Raw genomic sequence first — 25,339 nt, forward strand, 5'->3', positions numbered from 1 at the left:
GGACAGATTTGGGGTGGGGGGGAGGGAAAGAAAACACAGGTGGTTAGGTATGCCCAATGTCACTTGAATAAGTAGGAACAGTATACATATTGCATCGAGTACAAGCAGGGACTCCGGCAACTAACTATGACAGCATAACTAAAAGGAGAGAGCCAGAAGGTAACACAGGCATGAGGGAGCCCCGGGACATAAAGCAGCCAGCCACTATATATGTTTTAAGCACATTTCCAGCAGACACTTGAATTTTATGAGTGATGTGGGAACAGGTTTCAGAAACAGAAATGACACTTCCCATACTTTTATATCATTTTGTAAAGCCCCATCACTTTTACCTACTTCTTTAATATACATGACAACAAAATCAGTTGTATTTTTAGTCATATCTATGATGCATGAACACATGACTAATAATGCAAGGATGCTATGATCACTCGTGACCAATTGGTCATCATGGAAATAGGCTGATTGCATTTATGAAAGGGAGGTGAAACATAAAGTATGATGATTCATTACAATGATGGTATTAGGTCCAGAATCATTTAATGTCACAGGCAGATCTATGGAATTGCAGGAATCCAGAATTAGTTCTTAATGGTGGTAGTAGAGGGTCCAGAATCACTTCCTAAAGGGGCTCTATGATAGAGTAAGGGGTTAAGAATCACTGTATAATATGGCTGGACCTGTGTATGTGCTAGTAGTGGTCTAGAATCACTTCATATATGGATAACATCAGTGGTGTGGTAGGATGGGGCGGATCTATGGAATGGTAGGTGTTCAGAATTAATTCTCATTATCTCTAGCCGCTTTATCCTTCTACAGGGTCGCAGGCAAGCTGGAGCCTATCCCAGCTGACTACGGGCGAAAGGCGGGGTACACCCTGGACAAGTCGCCAGGTCATCACAGGGCTGACACATAGACACAGACAACCATTCACACTCACATTCACACCTACGGTCAATTTAGAATCACCAGTTAACCTAACCTGCATGTCTTTGGACTGTGGGGGAAACCGGAGCACCCGGAGGAAACCCACGCGGACACGGGGAGAACATGCAAACTCCACACAGAAAGGCCCTCGCCGGCCCCGGGGCTCAAACCCAGGACCTTCTTGCTGTGAGGCGATAGCGCTAACCACTACACCACCGTGCCGCCTCAGAATTAATTATTCATGGAAAATCTAAAGGGTGGTAGAGTTTCCAGAGTCACTTCCTAATAGAGGCAGATATATAGTGTGATAGGAGTCCAGAATCAATTTCTAATGGGGGATCTGTGGTATGGTAAGGATTCTGGAATCACTGTATAATATGGCTGGATCTGTGCTATTAGTGGTCAAAAATCACTGCACTGAGGTGCATCAGTAGTGTGGTCAGATGGGGCAGATCTATGGCATGGTAGGGATCCAGAATAAATTCTTTAATGGGGACTCTAAAGAGTGGTAGAGGTTCCAGAATCACTTCCTAATAGAGATGGGTATGTGCAAGTAGGAGTCTAGAAATACTTAATCATAGAGGCAGACCAGAGCTGATTCTTTATGGGGGTATATGGGGTGGTAGGAGTCTAAATAACTTCATAAGCAGGTTGAATCCATTTAGTGGAATGGGATTTATGATCTCATCTCATTATCTCTAGCCGCTTTATCCTTCTACAGGGTCGCAGGCAAGCTGGAGCCTATCCCAGCTGACTACGGGCGAAAGGCGGGGTACACCCTGGACAAGTCGCCAGGTCATCACAGGGCTGACACATAGACACAGACAACCATTCACACTCACATTCACACCTACGGTCAATTTAGAGTCACCAGTTAACCTAACCTGCATGTCTTTGGACTGTGGGGGAAACCGGAGTACCCAGAGGAAACCCACGCAGACACGGGGAGAACATGCAAACTCCACACAGAAAGGCCCTCGCCGGCCCCGGGGCTCGAACCCAGGACCTTCTTGCTGTGAGGCGACAGCGCTAACCACTACACCACCGTGCCGCCCGGGATTTATGATCATTTCATAATATTGACATCTACACCATGATAGGGGTCCAGCAACACTTCATAAGAGGGGTGAACCTTTGGGGTGGTAGGAGTCCAGAATGAATTCTTAATGGTGGGTATATGGGATGGTGGGGGTTTTGTAATAGGGCCATATCTATATCTAACTACTGGTTGCTGATGGCGTTTACAATTAGAATTGTCATTTACAATAAGTAGAAGGAGATCAATAGTGTGGCAGGGGGTCTTGTAAAGAGTCTAGAATATTGTGATCATGTGGACAGATCTATGCAGTGGTAGGGGGTCCAGACTCACTTCATTTTAGGGGTAGATCTATTCTGTGGTGCAAACACAACAACAAAGGCATGACTCCAAAAAAAAAAAAATCCATACAATTGCATGAAAAGACTCCCTGCCAAAACTCTTTGCCAACCTAAACATTAACAGGATCTGCATTTGTGTGTACAGTATGTTTTTCTTGTTCTAATGCCTCTTTGTTTTTTGTTTTCAGTCTGCCGAGTTCTTCGACATGCTGGAGAGGATGCAGGTGAGATTGTGCTGATTTCTTGAAGTTAATTAGATTAATTTGTGACATTACAAAGCTGCTACAACCTGCACTTTAGTTGGCTTCTCGGGTTTACGTGGCTTTTAGCTCATGTGTACATGAAGCCTGTCATTTTGAAAGAAGGTAAGCAATTTTGTCCTCAAGTGTTGGCAGAGTTGAAGTGGTTTATCCAGCTGAGCGAGCAGCAGGGAGGCTGTATCCATACCTCCCTGACTGAATGATTGCACAGGAAGCTTGAATATACCAGCTTTCTCAAAGCGCCATTGAGCTGTCCAGTACTTTTCTCAGGGGTGGCTGTTTTAGTTCGTGGTGCGATCTGCAAATCAGGTTTTTTCACTTATGAACAAGGATGACTCATTGATCTGACACAACACTAACAGACATGGGTGTGTATGCCAGAGGGGAAAAAGACATGCTCGCCAGTAGTGAAAGAACATCAGATCAATATGCAGAACACTCCTTTCAAAGAGGAGATCAGCAAGCCTTGCTATCCTAAACATATCGACTAGATTCAGATGCTCAAAAGCTAGCATTTCATGAGTGGACCGTCGAAGAGCCTGAGGTCTCAAAATTAAAAGCTAGGAGGAGTCTTTGAAGGTTTGCAGCCGCCCAGTTTGTTTTATGGCTGGTTTGTGCTTCTGAAGGTGGTACAGAGGAAGGTGGGGTGAAAAAACAATGTCTTGACTGATGTATCACCTGCAAGCATAAAACAAACAAACAAAAAAATCCTACTGTTAAAAAGTAATAAATTATCTAGGTTTTCAGGAGTTCATTTCAGGACATTCTCAGAAGCACTTCTGAGATGTTCTGACGAAGCTTAAACCAGGCTTTAATGTCTAGCACTAGTAATTTCAGATGTCTGGGCATATATTATTACCTTGAAGGAGTTTCATCAAACGTCTTCGGTTCGTTTAATGAATAGATGGAATTTTCCTGGCATTTCGCATGGGTAATGATTCATGAATTTTATGAAGAATACAAAGCAGATATTTACGTTCAGAAGTTAAAACTACCAGGGTAGACGTGTTAGGACAGCGCTGCAAGTTGGTGATATGGTCTGGTTAATACTTCTACAGCTGTGTGTTTGGGTGGTTCGTGTAGGTGTCTGGCATCATACTTACATGCAATATAGATATTTCCAATAGAGAGAGAAAACGGAAACATGAAATGAAAGTCAAATGATTGGAGAACTGATCAGTACTACTGATTTCTTGGTTCTTAATGAGATATACCATACTATTAGATAGAATTACATTACATTAATGGCATTTAGCAGACGCTCGTATCCAGAGCAATGTACAACCTACCCAGTTGGGGAGCAGGTGACTTGTTCAAGGGCACTTCAGCCATTCCTGCCGGCCAGCTGGCCGGCCGAGGCAATCGAACCAGCAACGTTTTGGTCCCAAAGCTGCTTCCCTAACCTTTTGCTTGGTAAGCATGAACAGTATACTGTCTTTTAGATTTTCACCTTGTAAAAAAGCAAGTGTGGATATTGCATAATGAAAGAAAACATACTGTATGATAAACCCCAACTGTATCCGAAGACATGGATGACTGAGAATCTTCACAGACGTATCCGAAGACGCAGTTTATTTATTTTATTCAAACTCTCTCTTGTTACAACCCCTTTTTCTTTCTTTTTGCTTGTTTCAATTTAACACAAAACTCATTGTATCAGTGAGAAGCAAGGATCATAACACAAATCAATCAGACCAGACACGAGAGACTAGACTTGATGTAAAATGTATTGAAGTAATATAGACCTGGCTTGATGCCAGAGAATTAGCATCGGTGTGATTTAATGGCAAAACAATAAACAAAGGATTGCTCAGAGTTTTAAAACGACCTTCCCTATTACAAAGAAAAACAACCAACAATTCAGCATTGTCTCTTTCTTCCTCTTTAAAGCAAAAACAGAATGGTTTTCAAAAGAAAAGGCGCCCCGAGAGTGTTCTGGCAACTGTCATGTCTGATATCAATAGGTACAAAGAAGCTGATGAAATGTTCAAGCGTAGCACTTACCGTATACACAACACGCAAAGCTAGCATCGTGTTGTACTATACAAAGTTCAAAGACGTGCATGGGGCAAAAACTAAAGCCGGGGGTTATGAAAGCTGTTAACAGGACTGGCGTGATTGGCTTAAATGCGCCACCCTTGTCACTGACTGTCTCTTGTTTATATTTGTCAAAGGTGATGATGTTCGTCCAGGATTGCAGTCCGTATGTTGGAGCTTCTTGTCTTCAGGGAAATCCTAAACATGTAGAGAGAGAGAGAAACAAAATGTCTCCTATTGTCAGTGCCGTATTAAGCCAATGCGGTGCCCCTGGGCACTATACCTCAAGTGCCCCCCCCCCACACACACACACACTGCGCGCACGCGTTCAGTAACCTCCTGCACACACTCACAAACCTTGCCCTTTGCTGTCAAAAATAGTAGCATATACATAAACAATAGTACACGTCATTCTTCCTCATTGAAAATGTATTAAGTAGGCTACATCAGCCCATCAAATTCACTGAAAACAACCAACGGTATGCACGTAGGCATATTGAAATGTCTTATTCAAAAATGAGCAGCATATATTTGTATGTCTCGTCACCAACCCCTCGGCTAACACTGGCTGTGGTTGTAGCATCTCCCCAGCTAGTGCTAGCAGGGCCATCTCCCTCACTAGCATCGCTGATTTCACTAGCTTCGGCTTCAGCGCTGGTAGTGACAGCAGTTGTCGATGTTTTAATAAAAAAAAAGATCTAACACTGGAACATTTTTAATTGCAGCTACACGCCTGGAGTCTTTCTCTTTTTTTAATTTTCTCTTCGCACAACCACTCAATTGATGTCTGTCCATTTTTCATTTCTACCGCGGTTTTAAAAAAATTGATACATTTCGCCGTAGGTGGACTGGCTCAACTGACAGGTTGAGGAAAGGGGGGTTAATGGTCACATAGGCCACTCTTGCTCAGAATTATGATTATTGTTGTTGTTCTTATGAAATTAGTGTTCATAATGAATTATATATGACTATTTAACAATGTCAAGTGTATAACCATTTTAAGTGTACAAACATTCACGAAAAATATTTTTAAAGTTTCTGTCATGTGGTGCCCCCCCACTGGCTGTGAGTGGTTAGTGCCCCTGGGCACTGTGCCGCAGGCCCATATAGTTAATCCGGCCTTGGCTATTGTTCATATTAACTTCTCTAACACTTTTGCCATCTAATGAACGTAAACTGAAACACCTTTTTTTTTAGTTTCCTATCGAGTTATATCATGTTTTGTAAATGAAATACATTTGCATGGGATTGTGTACAGACGCTCAGAGTGTATGGTACATGTACTGTAGCACAGACTCCTGCTATCTGCTATGTACTCCTACTATGGCCACAGACTGAATTCAGGCTGCTTTGTATAAGCTGTATTGCATGAGACACTTATGAAGATGACTCCTACTATTATGTTCTATTATCTCCTGAGCCGTGATCCCCCCCCCCCCCCCCCAGCCCTGCTGCTGGATATCGACTGGCCTGCACAAGTTACTTCCAGTCCTAAACTAACACACGTGCTTCTTTATTTAATCACAGCCTTCAATAGCATCCGGATATCAGATCTGGGTTTATTTCAAACTAAATTCTTCAGGGTTGTAGATTCCAGGAGTTATACATAAATACATGACTGGTAGAAAAGAAAATGTTTTGGTTCAAGGGTTGTTTAGTTAAGAGTTAATAGTTGTATGTAGATCCTTAAAATCAAGGGTTTCTCTTTCAGAAAAAGGTACAAAAATAGATACGATGAAAGAAGGAACCCTTGAGGAGAAATTAAAAGTAGATCCTTGTAGTATACCTAGTGACAGACGACAGATTGTAAGTTTAGTGGGATTTATTATTATTTTTTTGTTTGAATGAAAGGGTTATACCTTTTCTGTTCAAGGTTGTTCAGTAGAGCATGATGGACTTGGAAAACTAAAGATAAGATTTGATCCTTCCCACTTAATGTCTCAACCAGGGGTGGAAACATTTTTTAATCCTCAAGTATTATTAGCTCAACAAACTTTGCTGGGGGAGGTTATGTTTTTGCTTCCGTTTCTTTGTCTTTTTCCAACATAACTCAAAAAGTAGTGAATGGATCTGGATGAAATTCGGAGGAAAGGTGAGCCATGGCCCAAGGAACAACTCATTGGATTTTGATGCAAATCTGGGTATCTGTGTGGATCTAGGATTTTTTTTTTTTTTTGGCTCTTCCCAATGTAAGTCAAAAAGTAGTGAACAGATCTGGATGAACTTTGGAGGAAAGGTGAGCCATGGCCCAAGGAACAACTCATTGGATTTTGATGCAAATCTGGATATGTATGTAGATCCAGGATCCAGATATGTATGTAGATCCAGATTTTGATTTTTTTTTCTCTTCCCAACATAACTCAAAAAGTAGTGAACGGATTTGGATAAAATTTGGAGACAGGGTAGGCCATGGACCAAGGAACAATTGGTTACAGTTTGATGTGAATCAGGCTATGTATGTGGATAGGATCCAGATATGTATGCAGATCCAGGCTTTTTTTTTTTTTGCTCTTCCCAACATAATTCAAAAAGTAGTGAACAGATTTGGGTCAAATTTGGAGGAAAGATGGTTCATGGGCCAAGGAACAATTGATTAGAGTCTGATATAAAGCCAGATATGTATGCAGATCCAGGATCCAGTTATATATGTAGAGCCAGGGTTTTTGTTGTTGTTGGGTGTTTTTTGCTCTTCCCAATGTGACCCAAAAAGTAGTGAATGGATTGTGATGAAATTAGGAGGAAAGGTGAGCCATGGGCCAAGGAACAGTTGATTAGATTTTGATGCAAATCCAAATATCTAGCTTGGTGAAGTTATGCACTCTACCGAATGCCCTTATAGTTTTTGCTGTATTTATGCTTTACTTGAGTATTATTGAAATGGAATACTTGTACTCTTGTACTTTATTATATTCCCAACAACACCAAAAAAATAAAATAAAATCTCCAGTGATTTCAGTTGAGCATCCAATCATATCACTATCCGTGTGCAACTGAAGATGTGCCAGACTGTAGGTTTTTTTTTTGTTTTTTTTTTAGGGCTTGGGGCATGCAATTGAGGTTGCATGCCCCAAGCCCTACCTCAGACCCTACCTTGTTTCAGTATGCTGGAACAAACAAACACTCATATAAAAAGTGGCATCTCATTTCCCACTGTAGAACTCCATCGAATCTAAAAAAAAGCATGTTGGATTTGAGTTTCGCCAATTTGCTAATGTTAACTAGCTATATTTAAGAAAGTTAGTGTGATTTCTTTGTGAATGTTGGCTTAGACTAGCATCAATTCTAGCAGCTAACATGCATAATTAGCTAGACTAGGGTGACCAGACGTCCCGGTTTTACCAGGACAGTCCCGATTTGGGGTTGTGTGTCCCGAGTCCCGACAAAAGTCTGTCGGGACACGGATATGTCCCAGTTTTCGCCACTTGCGACGTTTGCGACTGAGCAGCGTGGGAATCATTAGCGGAGAAATGTCTGCATTTACTATTTTGATGAATTGACAGGAATCGCAAACTTTCCTGGTTACTGCCCCCTGGCCCTGTGGCATGGGTGTTTATTTAGCCACATTATTCCAGACAACAGAACGTGTTGCCATGCAACAATAAAATAAACATTAACTGGCGCGAATGTTCTTTGTCTAGCAGCTAGCAGCAGTAATGCCGCAGCAATTATGCCGAAAAGAAAATGTACCTTTTCCAAAGATTTACAGGGCACCTACCCCTTCCTCCGAGAGGTGCAGAACAATGCGCACGAAGCCTACTGCACACACTGTAAGTGCTTTGTTCTTGTACTGAGTTGGGTAGCCTATGCTGCAAATGCTGTGCGCTCCTGTGGGGGCTTTCCTCGGGCTGTCACCCCTCTCCTCCTTTATTGCTGTTTTGTTTGAGTGTATATTTATGGAAGCCACGAGAGGCCCTTCATATAATCTTTTTTTTATTCACCTTGTTATCCTGAGATAACGACATAATTAATTCAGGATCTCGAGAAAACAACACAACTAATTCGAGATCTTGAGAAAACAAAACCGTTATTCCGAGATCTCGAGAAAACAAAACTGTTATTCCGAGATCTCGAGAAAACAAAACCGTTATTCCGAGATCTCGAGATAACAAAGCAATTATTTCATGATCTCAGCTGGATCACTGTATCTCCGTCGGTAGAGACGAAGCCGGGCCAGTCTTCTGCAGAGGTGCCGCGGACTAATTTTGAAATTATCCCTTATTAAAAGACTTAATGCAATCTCTCCCTGTGTCAACCCCTGATCAAAATATTGCCTTATTAGGTGATCGATTATCTTGGCGCACCTGAATGAACCATTTCTCAGCTGTTTACTCGAGATCATGAAATAACAGTTTTGTTTTCTCGAGATCTCGAATTAGTTGTGTTGTTTTCTCGAGATCCTGAATTAATTATGTCGTTATCTCGGGATAACAAGGCGAATAAAAAAAAAGATTATATGAAGGACCTCTCTCGGCTTCCGTAGTATATATTCTCAAATCACTTGTCTCTTTTTTGTTTCTGTTTAACATACCATTCTGACAGTTTGGCCATATTGCTGTGTTGAACAGCTTGTTGCACCTTCCATTAAAGTGTTCACTTTTGTACACATCTTCTTGCTTTATTCATTCAGTTGTGGGGAATGGTTAGTAAGGTTGATTCTGACCTAGGCTATGTTGAGGTCACATATCTACTTTTTAAGTTCATGCTATAGTGCATACAATTTTAGAGATATAGCCTACATGTGCATATGCATTCTTCTTGGTGTTCTCACAAACAGGTGAAATAAATCAGTGTAAATTTGGCCTATGGACATAGCCTGGCCTATTCTCAGCCATTACAAAATCTGTTGTCTGACCATAATTTAACTGATCTGTATACCACTATGCTACTAGATAACAAAATGCCTGTTTGTTTTATTTCATGTGAGATGTTGATAAATGTGAGCTTCAACAAAATGATAAGAGCACCTCTCTGAGTGTCACGTTTACGTAAAAAAAAGGTGTGCGTGCACGAGCATGGTCGCGTGCAAAAGTGTCCCGGTTTCAGACTAGGCAAATCTGGTCACCCTAAGCTAGACAGCAAATCAAACTCTAGCTAATAGTCAATAGTTGCAGGATATTTTATTTCTGACCAGTTAATCAGCGGACTTTGTAGCATTAGTCCTGCATATGGCCAGGAAAATATCACAGCTGCTTTAAAATGAAAATCATCTTCGAACAGTGTTTGATAAGTAAAATGAAAAATGTTACTTTTCATATGAAAACATGAGATGAATGTAATTTCATTAGTTTAAAAAAACCTTTCACTTTTTACACTTTAACACGAGTATATTTAAAAGTAGCTGCTTTTTATCTTTGACTTGAGCACCGTTTTGACTCATTCACTTTTAATTAAGCAGGATTTTCTTTTCAGGATAATTTCTCAGTACTTTGCTCATCCCTTATCATGACTGACTTTCACTGACTGAAATGCATGTGTGGAATCTAGCACACTGTTCCTGTATTGCCTCTGGTTTCTGATTAACATTTCCCCCCCTTTTCATTTTCTAACGCAACCGTGGATCACCACAGCTTCCTAAATACGAGGAAACTAAGAAGCACAAGGTGTGGAGTGTGTGTGTGTGTGTGTGTGTGTGTGTGTGTGTGTGTGTGTGTACCTTGATGTACAGTATCTGCATGTGCATGTGTACGGTATATGTGTCTGTTGTCTGTATGTAACTACTCCTGTGCTCACTTCTTTGCTTCTTTCTGTTGCTGCTAGTAATATACTCAGTAAAGCTTTTGAGAAAAAAAAAAAAAAAACAAGGTCCTGGCCTCGGGTTACCTTCGTATTAAACATCTGCACTGAATGTCTTCCACAGCCAGACGTGATAAAGGTCAAGAGCGAAAGCTGTGCTAGAGCAGACTGAAATGTCAAAGAACATAGTGCAAGTGCAAACTGACTGCTGTTTCTGCTCTATTAGTAGTGCATGTAAAATGCTTAGGTTTGTCGGTCTGTTTTTGAGTGTGTGTGTGTGTGTGTGTGTGTGTGTGTGTGTGTTAAGGGGGATGCTGTCTGGTTTCTGGATGATAATACACTCTCAGAAGTAATGCTATTAACTGGGGATATGTGGTACAACAGCTTGTCTCCAAGGCGGTACACTCCTGTACATGCAGCTGTACATTTAGAAGAATGTAATTGTAGCAGGACTGTTTTAAATTATACACAGTAATTAGTAGTGCTGGACAATATAATGATCTAGTATCCATATCATAATAAATTATGTCTTATTTAACTTGGAAAACTGTATGTTGGGCTGTGAAAACCTCTCAGATTTCACCAGGGCTGAATTCTTCAGAACAGCCAAAATTGATTTTTCTGCCAATTGCTTATTCTAACACCACAATTTTAAGAAAACTTATACTGTATATACACACTCACCAGTGCCTTTAACAGGAACTTGTTCTTGATTCTAAGATTCCTGTTCTTGGCTGCAGGACTGTAACCCAATGTGGTCTTTTGCTGTTGCATGCTGAGTTGCTATGAGTTACTACAGTGGTGTTTGAAAGTTTGTGAACCCTTTAGAATTTTCTATATTTCTGCATAAATAGGACCTAAAACATCATCAGATTTTCACACAAGTCCTAAAAGTAGATAAAGAGAACCCAGTTAAACAAATGAGACAAAAATATTATACTTGGTCATTTATTTATTGAGGAAAATGATCCAATATTACATATCTGTGAGTGGCAAAAGTATGTGAACCTCTAGGATTAGCAGTTAATTTGAAGGTGAAATTAGAGTCAGGTGTTTTCGATCAATGGGATGACAATCAGGTGTGAGTGGGCACACTGTTTTATTTAAAGAACAGGGATCTATCAAAGTCTGATCTTCACAACACATGTTTGTGCCATGTTTGTTCATGGCATGAACAAAGGAGATCTCTGAGGACCTCAGAAAAAGCGTTGTTGATGCTCACCAGGCTGGAAAAGGTTACAAAACCATCTCTAAAGAGTTTGGACTCCACCAATCCACAGTCAGACAGACTGTGTACAAATGGAGGAAATTCAAGACTATTGTTACCCTCCCCAAGAGTGGTCGACCAACAAAGATCACTCCAAGAGCAAGGCGTGTAATAGTCGGCGAGGTCACAAAGGACACCAGGGTAACTTCTAAGCAACTGAAGGCCTCTCTCACATTGGCTAATGTTAATGTTCATGAGTCCACCATCAGGAGAACACTGAACAACAATGGTGTGCATGGCAGGGTTGCAAGGAGAAAGCCACTGCTCTCCAAAAAGAACATTGCTGCTCATCTGCAGTTTGCTAAAGATCACGTGAACAAGCCAGAAGGCTATTGGAAAAATGTTTTGTGGACGGATGAGGCCAAAATAGAATTTTTTGGTTTAAATGAGAAGTGTTATGTTTGGAGAAAGGAAAACACTACATTCCAGCATAAGAACCTTATCCCATCTGTGAAACATGGTGGTGGTAGTATCATGGTTTGGGCCTGTTTTTCTGTATCTGGGCCAGGGCGGCTTGCCATCATTGATGGAACAATGAATTCTGAATTATACCAGCAAATTCTAAAGGAAAATGTCAGGACATCTGTCCATAAACTGAATCTCAAGAGAAGGTGGGTCATGCAGCAAAACAACGACCCTAAGCACACAAGTCGTTCTACCAAAGAATGGTTAAAGAAGAATAAAGTTAATGTTTTGGAATGGCCAAGTCAAAGTCCTGACCTTAATCCAATCGGAATGTTGTGGAAGGACCTGAAGTGAGCAGTTCATGTGAGGAAACCCACCAACATTCCAGAGTTGAAGCTGTTCTGTACGGAGGAATGGGCTAAAATTCCTCCAAGCCGGTGTGCAGGACTGATCAACAGTTACCGCAAACGTTTAGTTGCAGTTATTGCTGCACAAGGGGGTCACACCAGATACTGAAAGCAAAGGTTCACATACTTTTGCCACTCACAGATATGTAATATTGGATCATTTTCCTCAATAAATAAATGACAAGTATAATATTTTTGTCTCATTTGTTTAACTGGGTTCTCTTTATCTACTTTTAAGACTTATGTGAAAATCTGATGATGTTTTCGGTCTTATTTATACAGAAATATAGAAAATTCTAAAGGGTTCACAAACTTTCAAGCACCACTGTATATATCCTTCCTGACAAAAAAAGCTCGATCCAATCTGGCCATTTTTCTCTGATCCCTCTTATCAACAAGGCATTTGTTTCCACCCACAGAACTGTCACTCACTCACTCAAGGTTTTTTTTGTTTTTCGCACCATTCTATCTGTGTAAACTTTAGAAACTGGTGTGTGTGAAAACCCCAGGAGATCAGCAGGTTCTGAAATATTCATACCAATGCAAATCATCCCGCTCAAACCAACACCCATGCCACAGTGAAAGAAAGTCAAACTTACAGATCACAATTTTTCCCATTCTGATGGTTGAACATTGTGAACATTAGCTGAAGCTCTTGATTTGTATCTGCGTGATTTGATACATCGTGCTGCTGTCAAAGGATTGGCTGATTGGATAACTGCATCAAACATCAAGTGGGCCTTATGGGTGTTCCTAATAAAGTGGCCAGGGAGTGTGTATATATACACACCACACCATGGCGTCTTGTCATGTCAGGAGCCAGTTTAACAAACACAGTGGTAAAAAACAGTCAGTTTGCCTAAATACGATAAAAACCTCACTAGCTAAATGTGATTTCTTCACGATTTTATCACGCTTGTGGATAGATATGTGCCGTAGCAAAATGGATATCAGCTGAATCAATTCAGTTTGTCATAAGATAGAATTATCGCCATCACAGCATCATCAAAACAGAGAAGAGCGCTTACACATGCTGTCCAGACAACGGCCAAAGTTTTAAAGTGTTTAAATTTTAGCATGAAGAGAAATCAAAAATCAATCAATTTCACAATAATGTTGTTTTTTTCCGTAAATAGATTATGTTACGGGCGGCACGGTGGTGTAGTGGTTAGCGCTGTCGCCTCACAGCAAGAAGGTCTGGGTTTGAGCCCCGTGGCCGGCGAGGGCCTTTCTGTGCGGAGTTTGCATGTTCTCCCCGTGTCCGCGTGGGTTTCCTCCGGGTGCTCCGGTTTCCCCCACAGTCCAAAGACATGCAGGTTAGGTTAACTGGTGACTCTAAATTGACCGTAGGTGTGAATGTGAGTGTGAATGGTTGTCTGTGTCTATGTGTCAGCCCTGTGATGACCTGGCGACTTGTCCAGGGTGTACCCCGCCTTTCGCCCGTAGTCAGCTGGGATAGGCTCCAGCTTGCCTGTGACCCTGTAGAAGGATAAAGCAGCTACAGATAATGAGATGAGATGAGATTATGTTACGAATAGAGAAGAAGATGGAGCATCTTTGATTGGAGATGTCTGAACTAGTTTGCAAACATTTATTTATTCATAATTTTTAATAAAATTTTCTTTCTTTCCACTAGGATGACTACATCCCGTACCCCCGGATAGAGGACGTGAGTTTTCACATCACCACCAAGACTTCATACAGATTTCATTTCCACGCTCTCGTTATCATCAGTACTATCCTCCTGTTGTTTCTCTAGGTGCTGGAAAAGGGAGAACCGTACCCTCAAGTCATCCTGCCCCAGTTTGGAGGTTACTGGATCGAGGATGCAGAGGCTCCTCTGGGCACGCCGACATCCTCAGACAGTAGCTTCTGCGAGGAAGAGGAGAGCGAAGGCGCAGGACATGGGGGAGAGCAAGGAGGAGGAGGAGCAGGATTTGGATTTAAGCTGGAGAGCAACAGCACAGCACGAGCATACCGCAAACACTTTCTCGGAAGAGTGAGTATAAATCTAATTAAACTTATATGCCTACCGTTTACGGCATGCATCTCAACATCTCTCAAGTCATGAGAAAGGGCATAAACCAGGAACAGGATGCTGTGTTGGATATCATCCATCCTGAATATGCATTCATTTCTTTCCTTGTTCACTCAGGATATGGCAGATATTCCACATAAACAGACATAGAAGACATTTATTTTGCATTTATGGAAGGAGTCTCCAGTGTCAGGGTTATGTGATGTGATACAACAAGCTGCAGTTTGAGAGAAAACAAGACAATCTAAATATAAGTAAACAAAAACAAATATGGTGTGTTGCTCCGTTGTAATAAATAATAAATTCTTAGTCTCTGTGGTATAAGAGGGGTGGCACGGTGGTGTAGTGGTTAGCACTGTCGCTTCACAGCAAGAAGGTCCTGGGTTTGAGCCCAGTGGCTGGCGAGGGCCTTTCTGTGCGGAGTTTGAATGTTCTCCCCGTGTCCGTGTGAGTTTCCTCCGGGTGCTCCGGTTTCCCCCACAGTCCAAAGACATGCAGGTTAGGTTAACTGGTAACTCTAAATTTGCCCGTAGGTGTGAATGTGAGTGTGAATGGTTGGTTGTCTCTATGTGTCAGCCCTGCGATGACCTGGCAACTTGTCCAGGGTGTACCCCGCCTCAGCTGGGATAGGCTCCAGCTTGCCGGTGACCCTGCACAGGATAAGCAGCTACAGATAATGGATGGATGGATGGATGGATGGATGGATCTATTGCTGAGTACAGATTTCTGCCAAGGCCAAATACCGTATCTTGCAATGTTAGCGAAAGTGATGCTAAATCCGTGGAGCTACCTTATGACTCAAATCTGTTCCAAAATTTAATGGATTCTTCCTTGGCCGAAGCTACACCCTTCCACCAAGTTTCATGGAAATTGGGTTAGTAGGTTTTGCGCACTCCTGATTACTAACAGACAAACAAACTGCACTGAAAACATAATCTGCTTGACAGAGCTAAATGTGATGATGCACTTAACAAGCTGGCTAGCTCCATGCTCCAATTGACAGTTATTCCACGAAATCGAGTCATACATGAGCTGAGAGCTGATGAGGCGTGCAGCACCGAGTTGGCTATGTACGACGAGATTGAGTGGAATAACTGTTTTATTTTATCTACATTCACTGGATTTTGAGAAACAGAGCATTTTTATTTTTATGTTTTGCAGATTCAGTAAATAAAAACGGGGGCGGCACGGTGGTGTAGTGGTTAGCGCTGTCGCCTCACAGCAAGAAGGTCCTGGGTTCGAGCCCTGGGGCCGGCGAGGGCCTTTCTGTGTGGAGTTTGCATGTTCTCCCCGTGTCCACATGGGTTTCCTCCGGGTGCTCCGGTTTCCCCCACAGTCCAAAGACATGCAGGTTAGGTTAACTGGTGACTCTAAATTGACCGTAGGTGTGAATGTGAGTGTGAATGGTTGTCTGTGTCTATGTGTCGGCCCTGTGATGACCTGGCGACTTGTCCAGGGTGTACCCCGCCTTTCGCCCGTAGTCAGCCGGGATAGGCTCCAGCTTGCCTGCGACCCTGTAGAAGGATAAAGCGGCTAGAGATAATGAGATGAGATGAGAATAAATAAAAACTTTATCCAAAACTCATCGCATCTCATCTCATTATCTGTAGCTGCTTTATCCTGTTCTACAGGGTCGCAGGCAAGCTGGAGCCTATCCCAGCTGACTATGGGCGAAAGGCGGGGTACACCCTGGACAAGTCACCAGGTCATCACAGGTCATCACATAGACACAGACAACCATTCACACTCACATTCACACCTACGGTCAATTTAGAGTCACCAGTTAACCTAACCTGCATGTCTTTGGACTGTGGGGGAAACCGGAGCACCCGGAGGAAACCCACGCGGACACGGGGAGAACATGCAAACTCCGCACAGAAAGGCCCTCGCCGGCCACGGGGCTCAAACCCAGGCCTTCTTGCTGTGAGGCGACAACGCTAACCACTACACCACCGTGCCGCCCGATAATAATAATAATTCTTGAAAAATAAAAAAAAGATACGTTCTTACCATCAAATACTTTTATTCAATATTTTGTTGCTTTTTTTGTGGTTTTGTTTTCGAGTAGGGTTTTTATTTCGTCCTCGGTTGATTCAGCAACACGCTACACCATTTTGTTTTTCTCTACTCACGGTATATGAGCTACGTAATATCCTCGTAGTAGTGTAGCCAATCAGAGCACGCGATTGCTCATGTCCAGTGAATGTGGATAGAATAATAGCTATTGTACCGTACAGTCTTTTGTTACCTCCGCCAAGGAGGTTATGTTTTCGGTAGCGTTGGTTTGTTTGTTGGTTTGTCTGTTAGCAGCATTATGGAAAAAGTAATGAACGGATTGCTCTGAAATTTTTTCCAGAGGTGTGACTGGGCACAAGTAACAATCCTTTAAATTTTGGCGGTGATCCGGATCACCTTCTGGATCCCGGATTTTTTTAAAGGATTCTTGGCAGAGGTCTGCACTCTCCGAGTGCTTTTCTAGTTATGTTTGTTGCTACTGCTACATCGTAACGAGTCTAACGTGCCATGGCTAATCGTTTAACATAAAAATGGCGGTGGTACTTAAGGGGCCAAAAATCCAATTTGCACACTGATACATATTAAGAAATCCTTGCACTCCTTACACAAAGGTATAGAAATTCTCACAGGCCATTTTAGTTCTTCGGCAGGTGTGAAAAAGCATTATTCAAATGAAGTATTACTCAGAATATACGTTTAAAGTTACTTTAAGCATTTTATCAACTATCTTTTTTCATTTCTCAAGCAATCTGAGGTCTAAAAGGTCACATTGCCTCAGCGTCAAGAGTACACCTGTAATGCCATTTTTAAAAGCCTTTTTTTTTCCTCACTGATGGATAAAACCTGTCTTTTTGAGTGTTTTTCTACTCGTAGCATTTACGTCTCATGGAGAGCTTGATGGAAATGCGAGAAAATGACACACCGAGCTGAGCTGGATGTGAAATCAGGAGTTTGGGAAATGAACCATTTTCTCCGTGTGTCTCTGAGTGAAGAGGAGATGGGGGGAGCTGGTGTGGTGAAGAATTCAGGAAATGAAATGAAGCTTGGAAGATTGAAGCATCTCTCTCTCTCTCTCTCTCTCTCTCTCTCTCTCTCTTTCTTTCTTTTTCAGGAGCACATGAACTACTATTGCAGTGGCAGTAGTTTGGGAAACCTCATTATGTCTTTAAAGCACGAAGAGGCTGAAGGTCAGGAATTCCTTCGTATTATGCTCAGGTATAACACACACACACACACACACACACACACGCACATACTGTATTAACCTACACTATTTTTTGAACACATCACATGTACTGCAGGGTTCTAACTAGGCCTTTTCAGCATATCGGGCCGATATGTAATGTTTCCTTACCGTTACAACCACAATATTGCCGACACGCCTGTAAAAGTTGCCACTACACTCATAAAAACACTTGTCAAGCTTGAAAACATGGCCTTTTTCTCTTTTTATCCCGACGCGGCGGCGACAGTGCATTGTCATGCGAGTGTTCTACATTCGGACAAACTCCACTCCCCGTCTACATAAGCACCCAGTGTATAGCTGCCGAGTCGTTCCATGTGGAGATGGTCACTGATCATGCGAGTCCGGTTTACCGCCTTCCTCATGCTGTGTTCATGGTAAAGTTCCATCTGTGTCAAGAGATGCTTACACGCCATACACGTAATACACACCAGTCCCTGAGTTAGATCTGGATAGTCATGTATTGTATTGTAATTGAACAGCTGAAACTGAAAATAAAGCTGACACTTGGTGAACATCAACTGGTTGTTTTATTCTTATTCCATAAATATGTCACCAATATAGCTGAATATTAATAATGATAAGTCTTCAATCAAAAACAACCACAGCAAGTAACTTTTTGCAAAAAAAAAAATCTCATTAATATTACCAAAAAAGGGGCGGCACGGTGGTGTAGTGGTTAGCGCTGTCGCCTCACAGCAAGAAGGTCCGGGGTCGAGCCCCGTGGCCGGCGAGGGCCTTTCTGTGTGGAGTTTGCATGTTCTCCCCGTGTCCACGTGGGTTTCCTCCAGGTGCTCCGGTTTCCCCCACAGTCCAAAGACATGCAGGTTAGGTTAACTGGTGACTCTAAATTGAGCGTAGGTGTGAATGTGAGTGTGAATGGTTGTCTGTGTCTATGTGTCAGCCCTGTGATGACCTGGCGACTTGTCCAGGGTGTACCCCGCCTTTCGCCCGTAGTCAGCTGGGATAGGCTCCAGCTTGCCTGCGACCCTGTAGAAGGATAAAGCGGCTAGAGATAATGAGATGAGATGAGATTACCAAAAAAGAGTGGCTTTCAGGGAGGACTGCAAGTGCCAAGAAATGCACTAGAATGCATCTCCAAGCTAAGCATGTAGAACCCGTGAGCTTTCGGGCACCTAAGGAAGCCCCGATCCCCTGATCGTTATGACTGGTGCCATGACTCTGATATTTTGGTCTAGTTAGAACGCTGGCACTGTATATTTGAATTTACTTGTACAAATATTGAGCAGAATTATTCAGGACGGTGTTAGGGATGAACACAAGCCAGGAATGATGGCATATCAATCTACCAGGACAAGATGTAGTATCATTTCCAGGACAGCTCATGAACATGCCTGAACAAAAGTTGAAAGATATATTGCTGGAAAAGACATATTTGAAGTCAAACATTAGGACAATGAGCTGGCAGCTCACTCACTCACTCCAACTTGTCCCACTTGTATACAGTGCTCAGCGTAAATAAGTACACCCCCTTTGAAAAATAACATTTTAAACAATATCTCAATAAACACAAACAATTTCCAAAATGTTGAAAAGACAAAGTTTAATATAACATCTGTTTAACTTATAATGTGAAAGTAAGGTTAATAATATAACTTAGATTACACATTTTTCAGTTTTACTCAAATTTGGGTGGTGCAAAAATGAGTACACCCCACAACAAAAACTACTACATCTAGTACTTTGTATGGCCTCCATGATTTTTACTGACAGCACCAAGTCTTCTAGGCATGGAATGAACAAGTTGGCAACATTTTGCAGCATCAATCTTTTTCCATTCTTCAACAATAACTTCTTTTAGTGACTGGATGCTGGATGGAGAGTGATGCTCAACTTGTCTCTTCAGAATTCACCAAAGAAAATAATATCTTTCCACCACAAAGGTGAAGGCTACAAGAAGATCAGCAAAGCTTTACTTATCAGTCAGAAAACTGTAGCAAAAGTGGTACAAAAATTTAAGAAAGATGGAACTGCAACCATCTCACAGAGATGTCCAGGTCGTCCACGGAAGTTAACACCTTGACAGGAGTGTCTTCTGATGAGAAGGGTTGAAGAAAATCGGCATGCAAGTTCACTGCAGTTATCTAAAGCAGTAGAAAGCCAAACTGGGGTGACTATTTCCCGTGACACAATACGGCGTACACTGCAGAGGAATGGCATGCATGGATGCTGTCCACGAAAGAAGCCTCTCCTAAAGCCCAGGCACAAAAAAGCCCACCTAGAGTTTGCCAGGGCCCATGCTGACAAAGATGAAGACTACTGGGACTCTATACTCTGGAGTGATGAGACCAAGATAAATGTTTTTGGAACTGATGGCTTCAAAACTGTATGGCGTCGCAAAGGTGAGGGATACAAAGAAAAATGCCTGGTGCCTACAGTGAAACATGGTGGTGGCAGTGTCCTTATGTGGGGCTGCATGAGTGCTGCTGGTGTCGGGGAGCTGCATTTCATTGATGGCATCATGAATTCACAGATGTATTGCTCTATACTGAAAGAGAAGATGCTACCATCACTCCGTGCCCTTGGTCATCATGCACTTTTCCAACATGACAATGATCCTAAACACACATCTAAGGCCACTGTTGGATTTCTGAAGAAGAACAGGGTGAAAGTGATTCAGTGGCCAAGTATGTCTCCTGATCTGAACTCAATTGAACACCTATGGGGAATTCTGAAGAGACAAGTTGAGCATCACTCTCCATCCAGCATCCAGTCACTAAAAGAGGTCATTGTTGAAGAATGGAAAAAGATTGATGTTCCAAAATGTCGCCAACTTGTTCATTCCATGCCTAGAAGACTTGGTGCTGTCATTAAAAATCATGGAGGCCATACAAAGTACTAGATGTAGTAGTTTTTGATGTGGGGTGTACTCATTTTTGCACCACCCTAATTTAAGTAAAACTGAAAAATGTGTAATCTAAGTTTATATTATTAAGCTTACTTTCATGTTATAAGTTAAACAGATGTTATATTAAACTTTGTCTTTTCAACATTTTGGAAATTGTGTTCATTGAGATATTGTTTAAAATGTTACTTTTCAAAGGGGGTGTACTCATTTACGCTGAGCACTGTATGTGTGTGTGTGTGTGTGTGTGGGGGGGGGGGGGGTAGGGTCACGGCCATGTGGATCAATTGATCCACATGTCATATGCATTAGAGCATGGTTTTACACTGCATGCTCTTCCTGCCTCAACTCTCCCATTTGCAGGGACAGTGAACTGGCAACAAGAAAAAAAAAAAAAACTAAAAGTTGACAAAAAAGAAGAATTTGAGAAATGTCTGGAAATTGAGTTAGAGTTAGAGAAGCGAAACGAGGAAATTTAGTTTCATAAATGGCACAGTACATTTATGGGATGGACCCATTTCTTGCTCAATCAGCAGAAGACTCCAAGGATGCCATCGAGAAAATAAATGCCATTGTTTTGTTAGGTGTCATATTCAAGGCATGTAATGATATGTGATGATAAATTGCAATACAAATTTATGATTATTCAAACCGATTAAATAAAAAATGAATCATGATTATTATCAGATTGCATAATCTCTTTGGGTTTTTTTTAGCTGTAATTGTTCAGACAGAAGAGGGCATAAGAACATACAATAATGGGAATATGCGTGACTTCACCGTAGGCGGAAGTAACACAGCTCTAATGCCGCAGGAACACATGAAAAGATCGAAAATGATAAACAGCTGATGTGTGATTGAGTGTACAAATAGTTTTAAAAAGAAATCAGAGCTCTCTTTTTACAGACTTCTGAAAGATAAAGAAAAGAGATACAAATGAAGGAAGTGCAAATGTTCATAAAAGATTATTAAGAAAAGGTGTATTTCTTATTAATTTTTTCAATTTTAATAAAAGGAATATTTTAGTTATAAGGGTGTTGTATTTTACTCCAATCTTTACAAATGTGGGTAAATAATTATTGTTGGTTATTAAGAAATCAGTAATGAGAAATCTGGGTTTAAGTGGTTTTGAGAGGAATTGAAAATGTTAGTTAAAAATATATATACAAGCATGATACTATTGTATGGATATTACATGGTGGTGAAGTTTATCTTCAAGTGGTGAGTGTATATATCACAAATGAGTGAGATGAACGAGTGAAAATATTTTCAACACAAGAAAATAAACTTCATATATTTGCACCACTGTGTAATGTTCATTATATTATATGGACACATCCACAAAAACAAAAACGCAAGTTAATCAAAATAATTTTAATTCTGGGCGGCACGGTGGTGTAGTGGTTAGCGCTGTCGCCTCACAGCAAGAAGGTCTGGGTTCGAGCCCCGTGGCCGGCGAGGGCCTTTCTGTGCGGAGTTTGCATGTTCTCCCCGTGTCCGCGTGGGTTTCCTCCGGGTGCTCCGGTTTCCCCCACAGTCCAAAGACATGCAGGTTAGGTTAACTGGTGACTCTAAATTGACCGTAGGTGTGAGTGTGAATGGTTGTCTGTGTCTATGTGTCAGCCCTGTGATGACCTGGCGACTTGTACCCCACCTTTCGCCCGTAGTCAGCTGGGATAGGCTCCAGCTTGCCTGTGACCCTGTAGAACAGGATAAAGCGGCTAGAGATAATGAGATGAGATGAGAATTTTAATTCTGAACTGGTTCACCATTTTGACAGCGCGCATCTAGTCAGCGGGAAAACACTGGGAGTGATGTCATCGGAGTGAAATATCAGTGATTATTATACATACAAGATGGAATAAAAACGTGTTCTACGTATTCCTTTCTAGCGGGTTTCATTGATTTGGTTTGAAAGCATGCAATATTGTTAGCATATCGCTTATCCTACGTGTATTACGTCACTCTACCCAATGGAGAATGAGCGTTGAATATGGTTTACGATATTGCATGGTTGTCAAGACAACATGACATCACACGTTGGAGAAGTAAAACTTCCATGCTAGCGAGCGACTGGGACAATTTGTAAACAAACATGGCCGCCAGGTTTGCTTTAATAAATATGGAAGATTCTGAGAGAATTTTGAAAGAGAAAGACACGTTGAACACCCAAAAGGAGTGTGTATATAATAATAATAATAATAATAATAATAATAATAATAATATTGGCTTGCATTTTTTCGTGGTATATCAGATATATTCCATTCCGCTACGCATCTTCGACTCATTCAATATCATGCTAGCTGAATGGAATATATATGATATACCACTCAACGCCAGCCAATATTATTTAAATATGCCACTCAGATCCACGATGTATTTTGTATGAAAAATGCGAGTTATTCAACACAAGAAGATAAACTTCATATCTTCAAGTGAATGTGTGAGTTTCTTTTTATTATATCGACACATTCACAAACAAAAAGTCCCCAAATTTATCAAAACAATTAACTGATTTCCTCACGAGTGACAGATAGAGATTTATGTCACGGTTTTGGTTCTCCATGTCCCAGATGGAGCTCGTATGAAAAATATTTCCCAGTAAAACACTCATGTCCATATAATATAAAAGAATATATTCCTTGGATGTCCTGCCTCATTAGCTGTACTTCTGTTTCGGACATCTTCCTGATGTAAAGAATGATGGTTTATGATTCTTTTGGTTCTGGCAGGTTGCTTAATAGCTAATCACTGGGTTCTCTTTAGAAACGTGAAAACTGTGGGTGTTTTTTTTTTTATGAGCTACAGTAGGGGAAAATATTGACTGGTTGGTTCTGTAATTATAGTCTGTCTGTAACTGTACAAAGCCATAATTACTGGCTTTTAGGGCAGTGTTCATAAGGTTACACAAATAGTTATCAACTGTCATATTCAGATTACAATTTTGATGTCATATTTTGTTCGAACGTATGTTTGCCCGTCACAGCAATTAACTTTGGCTTTATTCTGATGCTCTCCGTCTGCTGCTATAAATGGTCCCACTTTCCCAAAAACAGTTCCCCGTGTCTCACCGTTACTTACTTCAGTGAAAAACCTCCTCTGGATCCTGTAGATCTGTACATAAGAACTCCTGCTGTAATCATAAAGACTGTCCTGTGCTCATCCCAGGACTTCCTCTCCACTATGACCTCCGGCTCATTCATGAGGGATCTAAATCTATTATCCACTATACAAGTAAAATCAGAGGTGGACAAAGTACCCAATTTCATGACTTAGGGCCCGTTTACATGAGGATGATGTTGGGTAAAAATGACTAAATATTTTATCGGAAGTGCCTTTCGTCTACACGGAGACGGCGTTTCCGAGGCTGAAAAACGGAAAAAATTGAAAACGCCTTCCAGAGTGGATAAGTTAAAAACAGCCCCCGTTGCATATCCGTCTAAACTACCCAATACGCGAAACTCTGCTCGGATCTGCTCACGTCGGGTACGCGTTTACGTCATACATGTGTCATATACTGTACATGCCAGCCCGGGAAGTAAGAAAGTAAGTAAAAAAGTAAGAGCATGTCTGATTACATCGATCCAACGGACCTTCAAGCTGCTCTGGCAGCTTTAATAAACGTCCAGGAGTCCTTCGAACATCTATACCGAATCTGCACATATACCGTTAATGAACAGAGGCGGGTATAGTATGCTCTTACTTTTTTACTTACTTTCTTACTTACCATAGCCAGAGTAGTCAAAGTTTTCGCAGCGCAGATGTGCAGATCAGACAAGACGGAAGACGTTGCGCATGCATACAGACATAGCGGAGGTATTTCACAGCACCACCTAGCTGCCTGGCATGCACATCCAATTGAATTCCACACATTTATGCGTCACCGTATAGACGCAGATTTCCTCCTTGAAAACGGTCGTGTAGACACGGAAAAAAGTGAGAACGAAAACAGACTTTTGCGTTTTTGTTTCAGACCGTCCCCGTGTAAAGTGGGTCTTAAAGTGCATATTCTGGACCAATTTCGTTTTTTTTTTTTTTTTTATAGGAAAGTATGTCCCTTTACACACTCATCCAGAAGGGTAATTTTGCACAAAGCCATCTGTCTACAGCAGAAAAAAATAAAATAACAAAACGCGTCTGGAAAAATCCCAAGGGAGTCTGGAGCCAGATTCGTGACGTCACCTGCGGAAGCGCTAGCAGGCTGAGAGAGCTTTGCACAGTTTCAGTGCACAGCCTGTGTAGACCAAGCGCTCCTGTTTCTCTCTCATTGTCCGGTCTTTTGGAAAACGATGAGTACTAATCCCATCAAGATTGGTGTTGCTACACCCTCCTACGATACATCTGTTAACCATTTTAATAATTACCTGATAACGTTGAAGAAATTTGTAGAAAACCACCAGGTCGTTTTCTCATAAACAAACCAGCACTGACGTAGGATTCAGAAGGAGGCGTCCCGCACATACGTGACATCACAAAAATCAGTGTTTGCCGGGAAATCCAAATGCCAAGTTTTTTCAGAGGCGGACCAGTTCGCCTCAAACGGCTTGATTTCAACTGAATTTTTCTGGTATTGCGCAAGGTAAAAAAATTGCAGAGAATGCAGAATGTTACAGATATTTGACCAAAGTTTCATATAAAATAGGAGAATTACATTGACCTTGCTCCTGAATTTACCTGTGATATGCACTTTAAGTCAAAGTACAGATCCCGCTGGTCAAATGTTACTCCGATACAAGTGAAAGTTGTCCAGTCAAATTTTTACT

The 25,339-nt window shown here is 41.5% G+C and overlaps 1 protein-coding gene across 8 annotated transcripts in view; it reads left to right on the plus strand.

Moving 5' to 3' along the window:
* Positions 1-25,339, plus strand: part of rap1gap2a (RAP1 GTPase activating protein 2a) — a 299,474-nt gene that overhangs the window by 225,978 nt on the left and 48,157 nt on the right. For all 8 annotated transcript variants that reach the window (XR_009650206.1, XR_009650205.1, XR_009650204.1 and 5 more), the window contains 4 exons: positions 2,493-2,528; positions 14,050-14,082; positions 14,173-14,412; positions 17,579-17,682. Coding sequence is in view for 2 of the 8 variants with exons in the window: in XM_060897746.1 (XP_060753729.1) it covers positions 2,493-2,528; positions 14,050-14,082; positions 14,173-14,412; positions 17,579-17,682 (413 nt within the window). In the remaining 6 variants the exon portion in view is untranslated. The remainder of the gene's footprint in view (positions 1-2,492; positions 2,529-14,049; positions 14,083-14,172; positions 14,413-17,578; positions 17,683-25,339) is intronic.

Source organism: Neoarius graeffei, chromosome 17 (assembly GCF_027579695.1).
Source record: "Neoarius graeffei isolate fNeoGra1 chromosome 17, fNeoGra1.pri, whole genome shotgun sequence".
Lineage (NCBI taxonomy): Eukaryota > Metazoa > Chordata > Actinopteri > Siluriformes > Ariidae > Neoarius > Neoarius graeffei.